This window comes from Trichomycterus rosablanca, chromosome 4 (genome assembly GCF_030014385.1).
Source record: "Trichomycterus rosablanca isolate fTriRos1 chromosome 4, fTriRos1.hap1, whole genome shotgun sequence".
NCBI classification, from domain to species: domain Eukaryota; kingdom Metazoa; phylum Chordata; class Actinopteri; order Siluriformes; family Trichomycteridae; genus Trichomycterus; species Trichomycterus rosablanca.
In genome coordinates this window covers 3,799,842-3,815,171 of record NC_085991.1, presented here as the reverse complement: position 1 = coordinate 3,815,171, position 15,330 = coordinate 3,799,842, and the positions used below count along the sequence as shown (strand labels likewise).

The window sequence follows — 15,330 nt, the reverse complement described above, 5'->3', positions numbered from 1 at the left end:
AGGGTCGTTGACCGTTTCACACCAGGAGTTGGGGTCCTTGCCCTCCTCATTTGAAAAACGACACTCACACGATGCAGCTGGCTGGTCTGATTGTGGGTCTGACACACCTGCAACTTTCCTTTCATGGTCTTTCCTTTCTGCTGCTGGTCTGTGGTAGCCTGGCAGGGCTGGCATTCCTGCTCTGCACCTGACTGGGTCTGCAAAGGTACATAGTCACTGACAGGTGACACTAAGCCAGTGGTGATCACATCTTCATTGCTAGAACTCTGATCACTGCTAACATTAGCAATACTTGTCTCACTCATATCCAGCGGTTTCTCAAAGAAGTTTGAGATCAAAGGAACGCTTTTCAGGAAATCTGCCTGATTTGCTTCCTTAATCTTTTTTGCTTTTCTTTTTGAGGCACCACTTTTTTGTTTGGGATCCATGTTATTAATGGCAAGTGTTTTTTAAGATGCAAATATAGAAGCTTGTCTTGCAAATTCCTATTCCTATCCAATACTTACTATGTTGTTTCTATGTTGTATGTTCAGGAAAAAAATACAATCACAAAATTGTAGAACCAGATACAATATGTAATAAAAAAAGGCTGACCTATAACTATTTAGCTATATATTGTTGTTATTGTAAATGTATTGTATGTATGTACTAATATTATAAAGCTTACACTTCTACTATTATCAATAATGTAATATGCAAATAACAATAAGCTTTTAAAAAAAGCTGTGAGTTGCTAGTTAGCAACGTTACACTAGCCTTGAAAAAGGCTGTGAACCTTTCAAAGTTTAATATATTATATATAGTAATATAATATTATATCATGTAATATAATATAATATAATATATAAGCCTTTGAAAAGACTATGAAAAGAATGTAACAGAATATATGCAATATAGTATAGTATAATATAATATAAAAATATTTATATATATTATAAAATAATATAATGCAGTATAAAGGGCAATGAGCCTTTAAAAAGGCTGTTGGTTGCTGATCTGGTAATAGCAAGGTAAAAGTTGTAGTAAAAGCACAGAGCAAGTTCGCAAGCTGAACTGTCTGAATGTGAGGCGTTTTGATACTGGCAGGGGGTTTTATATAGATCTTGCATATTCACTTGGAAGTTCTCGCAAAACCTGATTGGCTCAGCCCCCGTGGGAATTTAGGGCAATGTAACAATTTTTCGCTTAATTATTGTCGAGACCCCTTCACACTGCCTTGAAACATGTCATCATGTCAAACTGTCATTGAATAGTCATTGAATAACAAGCTGAATAAAATATGTTTTCCAATAAATAATCCTCAAACAAAATATCAGGGTTACACGCATACGCAGCCACAGCTACTACAACAAAACCACTTGCTGTTTCATCATCTGTCACCAAACCAAAATTGTGCTACTCAGTAAAATTAGCTTGCAGTTCTGTTGTATGAAAAGGCACTTTTCCTTTCATGCATTCCTTTAGAGCTAGAGTGACCACTGGTCTCTTTACTGTTGTTTATTAAAGGGGAAACATGAAACTAGTCAAATGGCTTGTTGTTTTCACATAAGTGAAATCACACCCTTGGCCAAATTCACTCAATTTAATCGGTGTCAAAGATAGCATTCATCAGACAAATTGCTTGTCTTAAATTTAAACAATTGCAAAATTGCTAAATTAATTTGTGTCTCTGCGCTTAAGAGAAATTGAACATAATAATTTTGAAACAATACAAATTCAGAAACATTAAGTAAGGGCCTGAATCGCATATTTGCAACAAAACGTCTGTTATGAAATATGGTAGCTTGCCTGGCAATTTGTAGGTCCCTAGAAAGTCAAGGAGCCATGGTAAACGACTTCTATGGAAGTCAAGGGCCCCATAGCAGGGGCCCTCGTGATCAAGGGCCCTCTAATGGTATGCCCTGCTCTTCTCTAGGGCCCCCTGGTAGGGGCTCTCATAACCAGGGCCCTCTAAAAATATGCCCCCCTCTTTCCTAGGACCCCTAATAGCCAGAAGTCGAAGTCAGAGCAGTGCCACAACGCCTCATCCATTTTCATAAGGGGCCCAAAAGCATGGCTAGGGCCCCCACAAGCATGGCTAGGGCTCAAAGGCATGGCTAGGGGCCCCAAAAGCATGGCTAGGGCCCCCAAGAGGCCCTGGGGTCAAAGTCCCTAATAGTCAGAGGATCCTTAAAATGGAGGGCCCTCGGAAATAAAAATATATTGTATCATAAATGTTGATAGGCATCGCAAAATGTTTTGGGCCAGGGCCCCCCCGGGGCCCCCTGACCTCAAGGGCCCCTGGGCGCTGGCCCCACTGGCCCGGTCAGTAATCCAGCCATGAATGGAAGACATCAGACGATTCGGCCATTTCTGTCCATGGAAGCCACTCAGATTCTGGTCCAGTCGCTTGTAATCTCACGGCTGGACGACTGCAACTCCCTCCTGGCAGGTGCTCCTATGTCCACTATTAAACCCCTACAGCTCATCCAAAATGCAGCTGCTCACCTGGTTTTTAACCAACCTAAACGCCGCCACATCACCCCACTGCTGCGTTCTCTTCACTGGCTTCCTGTAGCCTCCCGCATTCAGTTTTAAACACTGATGCTCGCCTACAAAGCCAAAAATGGACCAGCCCCAAGTTACCTTCGTGGTCTAATCAAACCCCGCTCTGTACCGCGCAACCTCCGAGCCACTAGTCTCGCTCGACTTGATCCTCCACCCAGGACTCGAGGAAGACGAGCATCAGCATCAAGACTCTTCTTTGTACTGGCACCCAAGTGGTGGAACGAGCTTCCCTTGTCTGTTCCAACATCTGAGTCTCTCGCTGTCTTTAAAAAAGCACTTAAGCTGACTTGTACTTACTTACTAACGCTCTTATTCATTTAGAGTACTAGAGTAAGGTAATGTTTACTATGGAAGCACTTCTGTAAGTCGCTAAATGCCGAAAATGTACATAGATGTGTTTAAAATGAACGCACCTTTTGAGTAAGAAGACGGGTGTGGCTGAAACATCTGTCCGCATATTTTTTTTTGTTTATGCATTTCCTCCCCTTTTTCTCCCTTTTAACGCGTCCAATTGCCCAATTGCATCACGCTGCCTCTCCAACAATGCCGATCCCCGCTCTGATTGAGGAGAACGAAGCTAACCCACGCCCCCTCTGACACGTGGGCAGCAGCCATATGCATTTTGTTACCTACACTTTGACGAGTGCAGTGCAGCTCAGCGTTGTGTATTGAGAGACACACCCTGACAGCACTCTTTTCTCATCTCTGTGCAGGCGCCATCAATCAGCCAGCAGAGGTCATAATTGCATTAGTTATGAGAGAGAGAGACCCCATCCGGCTTAGTCCCGTCCATATCTCGACAACAGGCCAAACGTCGTTCATGTGGCCGCTCAGCTTTAGCCGGCAGGCAGAGCTGAGATTCAATATGATGTATTTGAGATCCCAGCTCTGGTTTTAGCATGTGTTTTTACCGCTGCGCCACCTGAGCAGCCTTGTCCGCATACTTTTGACCATATAGTGCACGTCCAGGTATAGTCAGACGTTTAAATACACTTGTAAGGGACATTTTTACTCATTTCTGCAACGGATCTTTTTCTGTGATCTAGTGAGCTGCCTCAGTAGAGAGGATTCTAGCAAGACATGGAACTCATATGGCAGATTATTTAGACGCACTATGATCACGTTGCCACAGTTTTAGCTTACTAAGCTAACAAAGTTAGCCTCAGACCATTCAAACGTCTCCCTCCGTGTCCAGAAAATGGTTAAACTGTCCCTAATAAGCTGGAATTTACAAATAAACGACACTTGTATAGTTACACCTTTATATAGATTAAACATAATTAAGAATTATTTACATTTGATAAGAACTCCGTTGGTTGCTCTGCATTATATTTGTCCATCATGTTTGTCGTTTTTTGTGAGAAAAGTCGTGCCACACTGAATGCTGGGATTGCCTTCATCGCTGAGGAAGCGTCGGACGCTCCCTCGTTATCAGTCAGATCATCACTCAGAATTAAGGCGCCTCAGTAGGAGCATTTTAAGGGATCTAAGAATTTAGACACGCCCTCTTCTCGGGAGTGTAGGATGACGTAACGTGCGTCTATGTAGAGAGATCATCACATAGACATTAGTAATTATTTTATTGTGGGTCAAAATTATACATACATCATACAGAAAGTATCACAATGTCATAACTTTGTAAGCTCCTGATGGAGTGCTCATAAATGGGTGCCGCTGCTCTGCTGACTTCTCTGTGTTCATATAAACAGGACTAGTTTGACTACACCTATTAAATAATACAGATCACAGAAGGAAACTCCAAACTAAAACTTTATGCTTTATGAGAGAAAATGAGTGTGAGTGGTCAGATGTCATCCAAAAAGCATTAACTTAATCAGCACTGAATTAAAAGCTGTTGGAACATGATGGACACTGTGTACACCGTCTACAGTCAAGCAAGCTTCACATCAGCATGTGGTTTTGGAGGAAAGAAGTCCCTGCCTCTGCTTATTTGATGTCCATGTGATCAGAGACAGTGGCTTCTTTCCTGCCCTAAGAATAATCAAGTAATAACTTCAGAGTCTGGCTGAAGGAGAACAGGATCAGTCTTTCCGAGAGGTGTCAACAAAGCACCGATGTTCAAGTCCACTTCAAACGTACAAATACTGCTGCTATCAAAAGTAAAAGACTCTCCACGGGTTCTGTTTAGGAGATCAGTGGCTCTTGTCGTCGGTCAGCTTCTCTGGCACCACGTCCAGGTCAGTTAAACAGCAGCAGCACAGGATCTGGGTGTATTTGGTTACGAGGGCTGGTGGGAGAAGAAGGAAGAGAGCCGGTCAAAACAAACACGAGGAGTACTACCAGGAACTGTCATCAGAGAGGGCACTACTGAGAATTCCCACATGACTCACGCTGAACATTAATGTAAATCAATAACCTCGAGGGGCCAAAAGTATGTGGACACCCCTTCTAATTATTGACGTTATGTGTTTCAGTCACACCCACTGTGAGCAGCAGTAAAATCAATTAATTTACGGCATTTAGTGGATGCTTTTATCCAAAGCGACTTACAGTACAGTGACAGTATACTGTCTAAGCATTTGAGGGTTAAGGACCTTGCTCAAGGGCCCAAAAGTGGCAACCTGGCAGTGGTGGGGCCTGAACCAGCAACCTTTGGATTACTAGTCCAGTACCTCAACCACAAGGCCACAACTGTGCTTCCTTGTTGTGACTGACCAAAGTCTTTAAAATTATGGTTTGTAAAATTCAGTGAGAAAAATCTGACACAAATGTATTTATTACACAAATAAATGACACAATTAAATGAGGTAAAATTACACAAATAATTCCGACATCAGTGCCTAATGTTAAAAACGCTTTTATAACCTAATGAGCACAAATCCCTACAAACACAATCCAAAATCTTGTGGAAAGCCTTCTCAGATTATAAGAGACAAACAATATAGCCACAAATGAAGGACAACTCCATATTAATACTGATAGATTGGAATAGACTGAACAGCAAGCTCAGTAAGGTGTCCACATATTTATGGCCATGAAGTGTATATTGAGACACAGCCAAGTCTCCTTGTGTCTGTAGTGTCCTTTAGGGGATTCTTACCGTTTAGCCGGCCGAGCCATTTGAACCTCTTTTCCTCTGGCAGGTGGATACAGCAGTAGTAAACTGGAATTCCAGACAGCCCAATGCCGATTCCTATGAGGGAGTTGATTGTGTCACTGTAGAGGGGCACGATGACCAAGAAAAGACTGCAGAGGCAGTAGATGAAGGGAAAGAAGAGCGTAAGCTGGGGGAGAGAAAAAAAAGCGAGAAAATTAGGTGGAATGACAAATTCAATCATCTAAAACCTTCAGAGATATTCAGTCCTCGTTGTTTAAGCCAGAGTTGGGTAGATAGGTAAGCTGGGAAATTCAATAAGCAATTAGACACATTAATCCAAAGCAGTTTACATTTGTGACCAAACAGTGCAAGCAATAGACAGTTGAGGATTAAGGGTCTTGCTTAGGGGCCAAACTGTGGGCTTGAACCAGCAGCGTACTGGTCAATACTCCAGTACCTTAACCACAAAGCTAATACTGGACAATGGGCTGCAACTGCATTCTCTCTAATGATAAACTGGGTTCTATACACACAGCAAGATGAATGAAGGTGCAGAACCCACAATGAGACTTGATACAGCAACAATGTGCGATCAGTTGTAGCTTAGTGGTTAAGGAACTGGGCTAATAATTGAAAGGTCGCAGGTTCAAGCCTCAGTACTGCCAGGTTGTCACTGTTGGGCCCTTAAGCAAGGCCCTTAACCCTCAATTGCTTAGATGGTATACTGTCACAGTACTGTAAGTCACTTTGGATAAAAATGCGCCCAAAATGCGCCATGTGTAACAGTCAATTTACTAAAGCTGTAGCTTATGATGCAAAATGCACCTACTGATTGAGTTTTACTTAGGATCCAAATGTGAAAATGATGCTTAGTAAACAATAAAGACCTGTACAAATTTTAAAACTGTGAGGGAGCAAAAGTATTCAACCACTTCTGCATCTATCAGAATGTACTCAATGTCTTTTGAATTTCGGTGGGTAGCACTGTCGCCACGCAGCAAGAAGGTCCTGGGTTTGATTCGCAGATTCCCGGACTGGGTCCTTTCTGTGTGGAGTTTGCATGTTCTCTCCGTGTCTGTGTGGGTTTCCTCTGGGAGCTCCGGTTTCCTCCCACTGTCCATTACTGTGTTTGACATTAAAACTTGAACTGATGAATCTTGTGTAAGCAGTAACAACCTGTCCTGTCATGAATGTAACCAAAATTAGTAAAACATGATGTTATAAATCCTAATAAATAAATAAGAAATAATTCCTCAGTGTGTATGGCAGTATGTATTGTACTTTAGAAGTCAATGCAGACAAGCACAGGTACCTTGACAGGTCTGTGTCTGTCTGGCTGTGTGATCCGGAGGTAGATCAGTCCTGCCACGGACAAACCCATGAAAAACCAGTAGCTGAAGCTGAAGTAATTGATGAGCTGGAACACGTCCTCCACACACAGGAAGATCAGCCCCATTATGCCCTGTAAACACACACATCACATACCTGTCAGGACTGGGATTCTTCCAGAACTTAATCAGGATGGTTACTTTTTCTGAGATTGTCCACAGTCAAGCGAGCTTTACATTTATTTGTGTGATGTTTGTGGAGCAGGGGCTTCTCTTTTGCCCGAAAACATTTAAGCATATAGTAATATAGTCATGAAAAGCTTGCTTGACTGTGGATAGCATAACCAAGGTTGTAGCGGCTTCAAATGTATGGCTGGCTCTTTTTAATCCAAACTAATTTCCTGTCAGCATATGTAACAGTGTGGGTGTGAAGTACACCAAGAGAATGGTACAGGCCTAAATGATTGACCCTATAGTGAGCCGGTCTGGTCAATTTGTTCTCTTAGCACCAGTCTGTAGGTCGAAATAGCAGTATTTTACAAAAGCTGCATCGGGACTCACACTGAAGAGGAGGGCAGGGACAGGAGTGTAGCGCTCAGCATGGATCAGACTCAGGCTGTCAGGTAGGTGGCCCTCTCTCGCCCCCACAAAGAACAACCTGGAAAAAAAGGAATGCACTTCAAAGGAATCAAAGGAGACCACTGTTTAAAATTGGGGATGGAAGAATTGATCTTGAAACTTTAGAAGGATCTTGGGATTTGTGATTAACAAAAAGGATCCACAGGAGTCACAGACTTTCTGGGTGCCGTTAATTTATCCTCACCTAAGGTCATGTGGGTAATGACCGAGAAAAGTACAGTTGCTGCTCCAAAACTCAAAAGACACCAGTTAAAAATGGTTTGGACACCCAACAAGGATGCAACCTACTAGATTGAATCCACAGGCAGACCCTTAACCAGATTGGGTTGTATTTCACAACTGGCTTGAGGACACTTGAAGACCCTCAAGGAAGAGCTCTGGCTGTGTGGACGGACCCTGACCAGAATAAAGCGGCTGATAAAAATGAAATGAAATGAAAAAGAACAGATTCATTTGCATGTTAGAAATGAGTAAAAATGCTATTGGTCGACAGGGTGCTTATAAGAACATCATTGGTGACATGATTCCTCATAACGGCTGCACTTACGACCTCTGCTGGCTGGTCAGTGGTGCCAAATGAATCTACAAATGAACCTGCCAGGTGCAGGGGAAAAGAAGCGGTCGACTACTACACATCAGAAGTCAGAAATGGAGGTCAGCAGCAGTGGAGGTGAAATACAATCAGGTAATCGGGAGAGAAATAAGGAGGAAAAGGAATGGGTGAAACTCTTGGACTCAATCATTTCACCAGGTGTCTACATACTTTTGGATCTATAGTGTATGATTTATAGTGCATTTTTGCCTTATATACTGTAAGTGCACCTTTAATACTAAATCAATCTAATCTGTGCTATTCTGTAGGTCTTTAATCTTTCATGCATTAATACACGGAATTATGAATGCAAAAAAATTCCACATTATTAGAGAATGAAAACCAAAACTGTTACCTGGAGGCGGCAATGATCGAGGCGTTCAGTCCTCCGTAACAGGACATAGCCACGGCGATGGGAATGACCCAGCTAATGGGTCCCAGAACCTGATTTCCAAAAGTCTGTGGAGGTAGGAACAGATAACACATTAAACTGAGCTCCTATCAGAGTTCCAGATCTGTTCTCTTACCTCTAAACCACCTATTCAGAATTATAAAAATGATGATGCATTGACGGGTTGGATGGTTGCATAGACGGGTTTAGTCGTCATGTCATGTGGATGGAAGCGTACAATACAAACAATGACCCAAAAGACCCGCGCTTCTCTGAACTCTTTGGCCTTTATTCTCATAATCATTTCGACTTTAATCTCAAAATCAAAAAGTACAAATATTTTTTACAGTGGCCCTAATACACTGTCGTACCAAATACACCATAACAAACACAACTTTGTTTACTAATCTTAGCTAAGCTACCTTAACTTCTCTGGCTAGATGTTTCCAGGTACCAGGTCACCTTCTTATAATCTGAATAATATTGGTTTATATGATTGTCATACAATATTAATAACACTGGCTTAAATCTATGAAGATTTTCCATCTTAACCTGAATGTAATGCAGAGGCTACCTAAGGTGACGGCTACTTCACAAAGACGTAGATCTGAAGGAACATAATCAGCCGACTAGGTGACTGTTTAGATACTGTTGTTAGTTTTTTGTTTGTTGATATGAAACGTACCACTGCGACTGCATCGCTGGCCATGAAGGAAGGAATGTCCAGCACCAAGTAGTACGCCACGTTGGTCAGCAGGTAGATGATGCTCACGATCGGCATGGAGATGGCAATGGCAAGAGGTAAATTCCTAAAATGACAAAAAAAGAAGCTGGAAATTTCTTAGATCGTAGCATGGTGTTCCTGTACAAACTTTAAGGTGACTACTTGACTGTAATGGACAGAATCAAAATGAGGAAGATTTTTATTCTACAGCAGGTTTTTCAAACCCTGGGTTGTGACTGTTGGGTGGGTCGCGAGCCAAAAAAAATGGGTCGCAGAGAAAAACAATAATAATGAAATAAACAAATTTTAACAGGCACATAAACACAAAATGAACTTGTACACAAACACCCTCTTATGGAGGCTTAATTTTACATTATGTAAACCACAGTGGGACCAGATTGCCAACATTTTCATAAATTAAGTATATTTTGTTCTTTCGTTTTTTTCCCTATTCCCCAATTTTCTCCCCTAATCCAGTCTTATCCAATTACCCTGGTTGTGTTACGTTTTACCTCTATCAATAATACCCTCCACTGCTGACTGAGGAGCTTCGCAACTGACACATGCCCCCTCCGACATTAACCCTCCTCCTTTTTAACTGCACAAGGTGAGTTCATATGTGGATCAGCCTTGTGCATCAGCATTATTCCTCTACCCTGCGCAGGCGCCATCAATCAGCCAGCAGAGGTCGTAATTGCACCTGGTCCGGCTCATCCCACCCTGAACAACAGGCCAATCGTTGTTCATGCAGCCGCTCAGCCCAGCTGGATGACAGAACTGAGATTCGATACGATGTATTTGAAATCCCAGCTCTGGTGTGCTAGCGTAAATGTGGGTCGCTTAAAAAAAAAGTTTAAACTAGTCCATTACTGACAGTAAAAACTGTGATGAACTACAGTGAATGTAGGGTTTAGTGAATGTGTTGAAGGTGTGACTCTGAGACCTTTCTGGATTGACGATCTCTTCTGTAACAAAGTTAAGCGTGTCCCAGCCAGAGTAGGAGAACAGGGCGGAGTACAGGGCCAGCGCAATGCTCCCGGACTCCATGGAGGATCCCTCGAATGGGTTTTCAAAATTCTTAGTCTCTCCTGGATGATAGAATAGAAAGAAAAGTAGGTGTGAACTTAATAGCAAACTATTCTATTCTAATAAGGAAACAATTTATTTCAAGGGCAAAGATCTGTTCAGATTTCCGAATTTGGATAATAAATTTAAGGCATTTCAAAGCATCTTCAAACAAACTCCTTATTAAGGCTTATATTCTTTATTATTTTAGATAAGCTTGTACGACAAGCTAATGGTCAGGTGTCCACATACTTTTGGCCATATACTATAGTTGGATAAGGGTTATGCAGTAGATTTCATACCTTGGATTATTTTAATTATGCCGATGGATATGATGATGATCAGTGACATGATCTTGGTGTAGGTAAAGATGTCCTGGACCAGCGTCCCCCACTTCACATAGGCGCAGTTTATAAAGATCAGAATACCTGAATAAAGAAAAAATAGAGCCAGCTAAGGAACAGAATAGAACGCCCCCTTGTGGAGGCTTCATGTTACATCTTGTAAATCACAGTGGGACCAGATTGTACAGAGAGTGTAAGATGCACCGCTGCTTTCACATCGTCATCACATGAAAATCTTTTTCCCTTAAAGCTTCTTTGAGCGTCTAAAAAGGTGGAAATCAGATGGAGCTACTGTAAATTCGGACTATAAGCCTCTCTCAGTCTCTATAAATTTGACACCCTCCCCTCCTCCCCCCAGTTGTCACTGTACACCGATGAGGCATAACATTATGAGCACCTTTCTAATATTGTGTTGGTCCCCCTTTTGCTGGACTGTGTATTCTGACCCCTTTCTATCAGAACCAGCATGAACTTCTTCAGCAGTTTGAGCTACAGTAGCTCGTCTGTTGGATCGGACCACACGGGTCAGCCTTCGCTCCCCACGTGCATCAATGAGCCTTGGCCGCCCATGACCCTGTCACTGGTTTACCACTGTTCCTTCCTTGGACCACTTTTGATAGATACTGACCACTGCAGACCGGGAACACCCCACAACAGCTGCATTTTGGAGATGCTCTGACCCAGTCGTCTAGCCATCACGATTTGGTCCTCGTCAAACTCACTCAGATCCTCACGCTCGTCCATTTTTCCTGCTTCTAACATCAACTTTGAGGATAAAATGTTCACTCGCTGCCTAATATACCCCCCCCCCCCTAACAGGTGCCGTGATGAAGAGATAATCAGTGTTATTCACTTCACCTGTCAGTGGTCATAATGTTATGACACAAAAAACTCAAACCCGTCGAGGAACTCACAGATGCAGGCGGCGGCGATGAGCCTCACGGCATCGTACGGAGGCTGGCAGGTCGGGTACAGCGCCTCCACCAGATAGTTGGCAAACGTCAGAGAGATGATCGCCTGACTGGCCGGTTCCACGAGAAGGATGGACGTCCAGAGACGGATGAAGGCCACTAACCCCCCGAAGGCCTCCAGGATATAAGCATAGCTGGCACCCGATTTCCCGATAGTGGTGCCCAGTTCGGCATAGCAAAGGGCCCCAAACACAGAGAACAGGCCCCCGAGGGCCCAGATGAGCAGCGACAGGCCGTAGGAGGAGCTGTGCAGGAGGACGCCCTTGGGAGACACGAAGATCCCCGAGCCGATCATGTTACCCACGATGAGACACACGCCGTTGGGCAGAGAGATCTCCCGCCGCATTATCATCTTCTCTGCCCGCGGGTCGCTGCCCACCGGTGCCTTCAGGTCCAGGTTTGCGTCCACCCGGGGGGGAGGGCAAAGCGTCCGGCGCATTTCTAACAGCTTCTGCTTCATGCTAAACATGGGACAGAACAAATGACACAGTTATAACCAGTTATAACCCCTGCAGAACCACAATAGGCACAAATTCCCACAGCCTCACTTCAAAATCAGACCAAATGACACAGTCATAACAGTGCAGAACAACCGTGGCCTTCTCACATCAACCACATTTAGCATATTTGGGATGAATTGGAATGTTCACAGTGATCCAAGCCGTCCTTTCATTTAATCTGAACCTTAAAAATGCCATTTTGACTCAACAAGCACAAATTCCACCAGCCTCACTTCAAAATCACATTGAATTGGGATATCGATTGTGAACCAGATCTTTTACAATAAATGTTTTTTAACCTGATGAGCACAAATTCCCACAGACACACTCCAAAATCTTGACATGGCAGACCTTATGACCTCAGAAATGCTCCTTTGACCGAATGGGCACAAATTCCCACAGACACACTCCAAAATCTTGACATGACAAGCCTTCTCGTGATTTAACATCAAGACCTGACCTCACAAATACTCATTTGACTCAATGAGCCCAAATTCCCACAGACACACTCCAAAATCTTGTTAAAAACCTTTCCCACAGTCCATTCATACCCACTGTCCTTACCCACAGGTTTACTCCGGGTGCTCCGGTTTCCTCCCACAGTCCAAAGACATGCAAGTGAGGTGAATTGAAGATACTAAATTGTCCAAGACTGTGTTTGATATAAACTTGTGAACTGATGAATCTTGTGTAATGAGTAACTACCGTTCCTGTCATGAATGTAACCAAAGTGTAAAACATGACGTTAAAATCCTAATAAACAAACAAACCTTACCCACGGTCCATACATACCCACTGTCCATAGCCACTGTCCATAGCCACTGTCCATACCCAAAGTCCTTACCCACTTTCAATACCCACTGTCCATACCCACAGTCCATACCCACAGTCCATACCCACAGTCCATACATACCCACTGTCCTTACCCACAGTCCATAGCCACTGTCCATAGCCACTGTCCATACCCACAGTCCTTACCCACAGTCCATACCCACAGTCCTTACCCACTGTCCATACCCACAGTAATTACCCACTGTCCATACATACCCACAGTCCATACCCACAGTCCATACCCACAGTCCATACATACCCACTGTCCTTACCCACAGTCCATAGCCACTGTCCATAGCCACTGTCCATACCCACAGTCCTTACCCACAGTCCTTACCCACAGTCCATACCCACAGTCCTTACCCACAGTCCTTACCCACTGTCCATACCCACAGTAATTACCCACTGTCCATACATACCCACAGTCCATACCCACAGTCCATACCCACAGTCCTTACCCACAGTCCTTACCCACAGTCCTTACCCACTGTCCATACCCACAGTAATTACCCACTGTCCATACATACCCACAGTCCATACCCACAGTCCATACCCACAGTCCTTACCCACTGTCCATACCCACAGTAATTACCCACTGTCCATACATACCCACAGTCCATACCCACAGTCCTTACCCACAGTCCTTACCCACAGTCCTTACCCACAGTCCTTACCCACAGATTTCTCTAAGACTGCAAGGGAAGCTCAGCTTCCCCTAAAATGTCAAAAATTTTATGGTCAAATATGTACAGTTTTGTTAACATTTCATTGACTACAAATGCGTTAGAACACCTTCATCTCGAAGACGAGTTCGTTCAGAATCAGCTACTTATCACAAATCGACTGACTCGGGAGCTTCAGTCCCATCGCGGATTTTGAGAGTCGAAGAACAAACTGCAACCCATTTCTTGGTATTTGCTTGGTGAAATTACTTGACCATTTCCATTGTTCATTGTGTAAATAAAACACACTCATAGTATTTGTTTCAGTTTAACATCATTTCAACATTTCCTTGTTCGAGTTCAGGCCATTTTCTTGAAAAGGAACGGAGGTCAGAATTTATGTATAAATAAATTGACAAATTTTATGATGTAAGCCGACAATGAGCTTCCCCTCTTTGAAAGACCAGCAGCCGCCACTGGTCCATACCCACAGTAATTACCCACTGTCCATACATACCCACAGTCCATACATACCCACAGGTTTTACCCACTGTTAAAAACCTTCCCAAAAGACTAGAAAGCAGACCTTCTCTCCATTTAGCACCTGACTATTCGGTCTTTTGACCGAATAAACACAAATTCCCACAGAAACACTCCAAAATCTTGTTAAAAACCTTCCCAAAACGCTAGAGAGGAGGCCAAATTGATACTAATACCCCTTAATTTTGGATAGGGACGCCCTAAAAGCTCATGATCAGGTGTCCATATACTTTTATTAGTTTTTTTTTACAGTGACCGCATGACTCTGATGGTCAGATTCACGACAGCTGAGATTTTTCTCTGTCTGTCTGTGGTCAAAAAGTCTTGTTTTTGGATGTCTTATGATGAAGGAACATGATAACCGGCTCCTTTATTATCTTATCAGCAGTAAGAACAAGAAATGTGACATTTTTTCCAGCAGACGTGCTCGTTTCATGATATTTTGTTTTCTGTGGACAGACCAGCCGAGCAACTTCAGTTCATCAGCACACGAGGAACAATCTGGGTTAAAGGTCACGCCTAAGCCAGACAGAAAAACAAAGACGTGAACGTACCTTTAACGCCGTGTGGCGTCCGACAGCGGGACGGCGTTTTTGTTGGCGTGGATGTAGATGAGGGACGACGCCGATCGGATCTGCGGTGGCGCTCTGAGGAGATCCAGATGCTCCACATAAACAGACGAGGAGCAGCAGCATGTACGGTGTCGCCTCAGACAACAAGGTGTTTATGAAAACATAAACCCCTCCGGCTATTTTTGGTGGTCTGTGTTGCCAGTAAAAGTGAGAGAGAGAGAGAGAGAGAGAGAGAGAGAGAGAGAGAGAGAGTTCCACAGAGAGTGAAGACATGTATAAGATGAGCTCCTGATTTTATTTAGTATTTTTGTTTCTGGAGTGAGATAAATTTTAGTAAAACAGTTAATATCTACAATAATCTTAAATGTAATATTAAAGATAATTTTTTTTTTTAAATTTTTTTTTTTTTTTTTAAATAACTTGATTAGGCAAAACCTGATAAAATAATAACATATCTGGACAGAATCTTACCAAAAACAAGGCAACTTCAAAAGAAAAGAAGAAGAAGGAGAAAAGATAACACAAAGAAGAAGAAAATAAGGTACAGAGGATTTAACATGTATTAG

The 15,330-nt window shown here is 43.0% G+C and overlaps 1 protein-coding gene across 1 annotated transcript; it reads right to left on the bottom strand.

The window, feature by feature from the left end:
- Positions 1-4,110: 4,110 nt before the first annotated feature.
- LOC134311312 (Y+L amino acid transporter 2) lies at positions 4,111-14,788 on the bottom strand. Its single transcript, XM_062992938.1, has 10 exons — positions 14,747-14,788; positions 11,603-12,120; positions 10,647-10,772; positions 10,223-10,367; positions 9,241-9,364; positions 8,520-8,623; positions 7,495-7,591; positions 6,918-7,067; positions 5,609-5,792; positions 4,111-4,795 (listed from the first exon to the last, which is right to left on the bottom strand). Exons 2-10 carry the CDS (start codon positions 12,117-12,119, stop codon positions 4,701-4,703), a joined length of 1,542 nt encoding a protein of 513 aa, XP_062849008.1. The 5' UTR covers position 12,120; positions 14,747-14,788; the 3' UTR covers positions 4,111-4,700.
- Between the last annotated feature and the right edge of the window lie 542 nt (positions 14,789-15,330).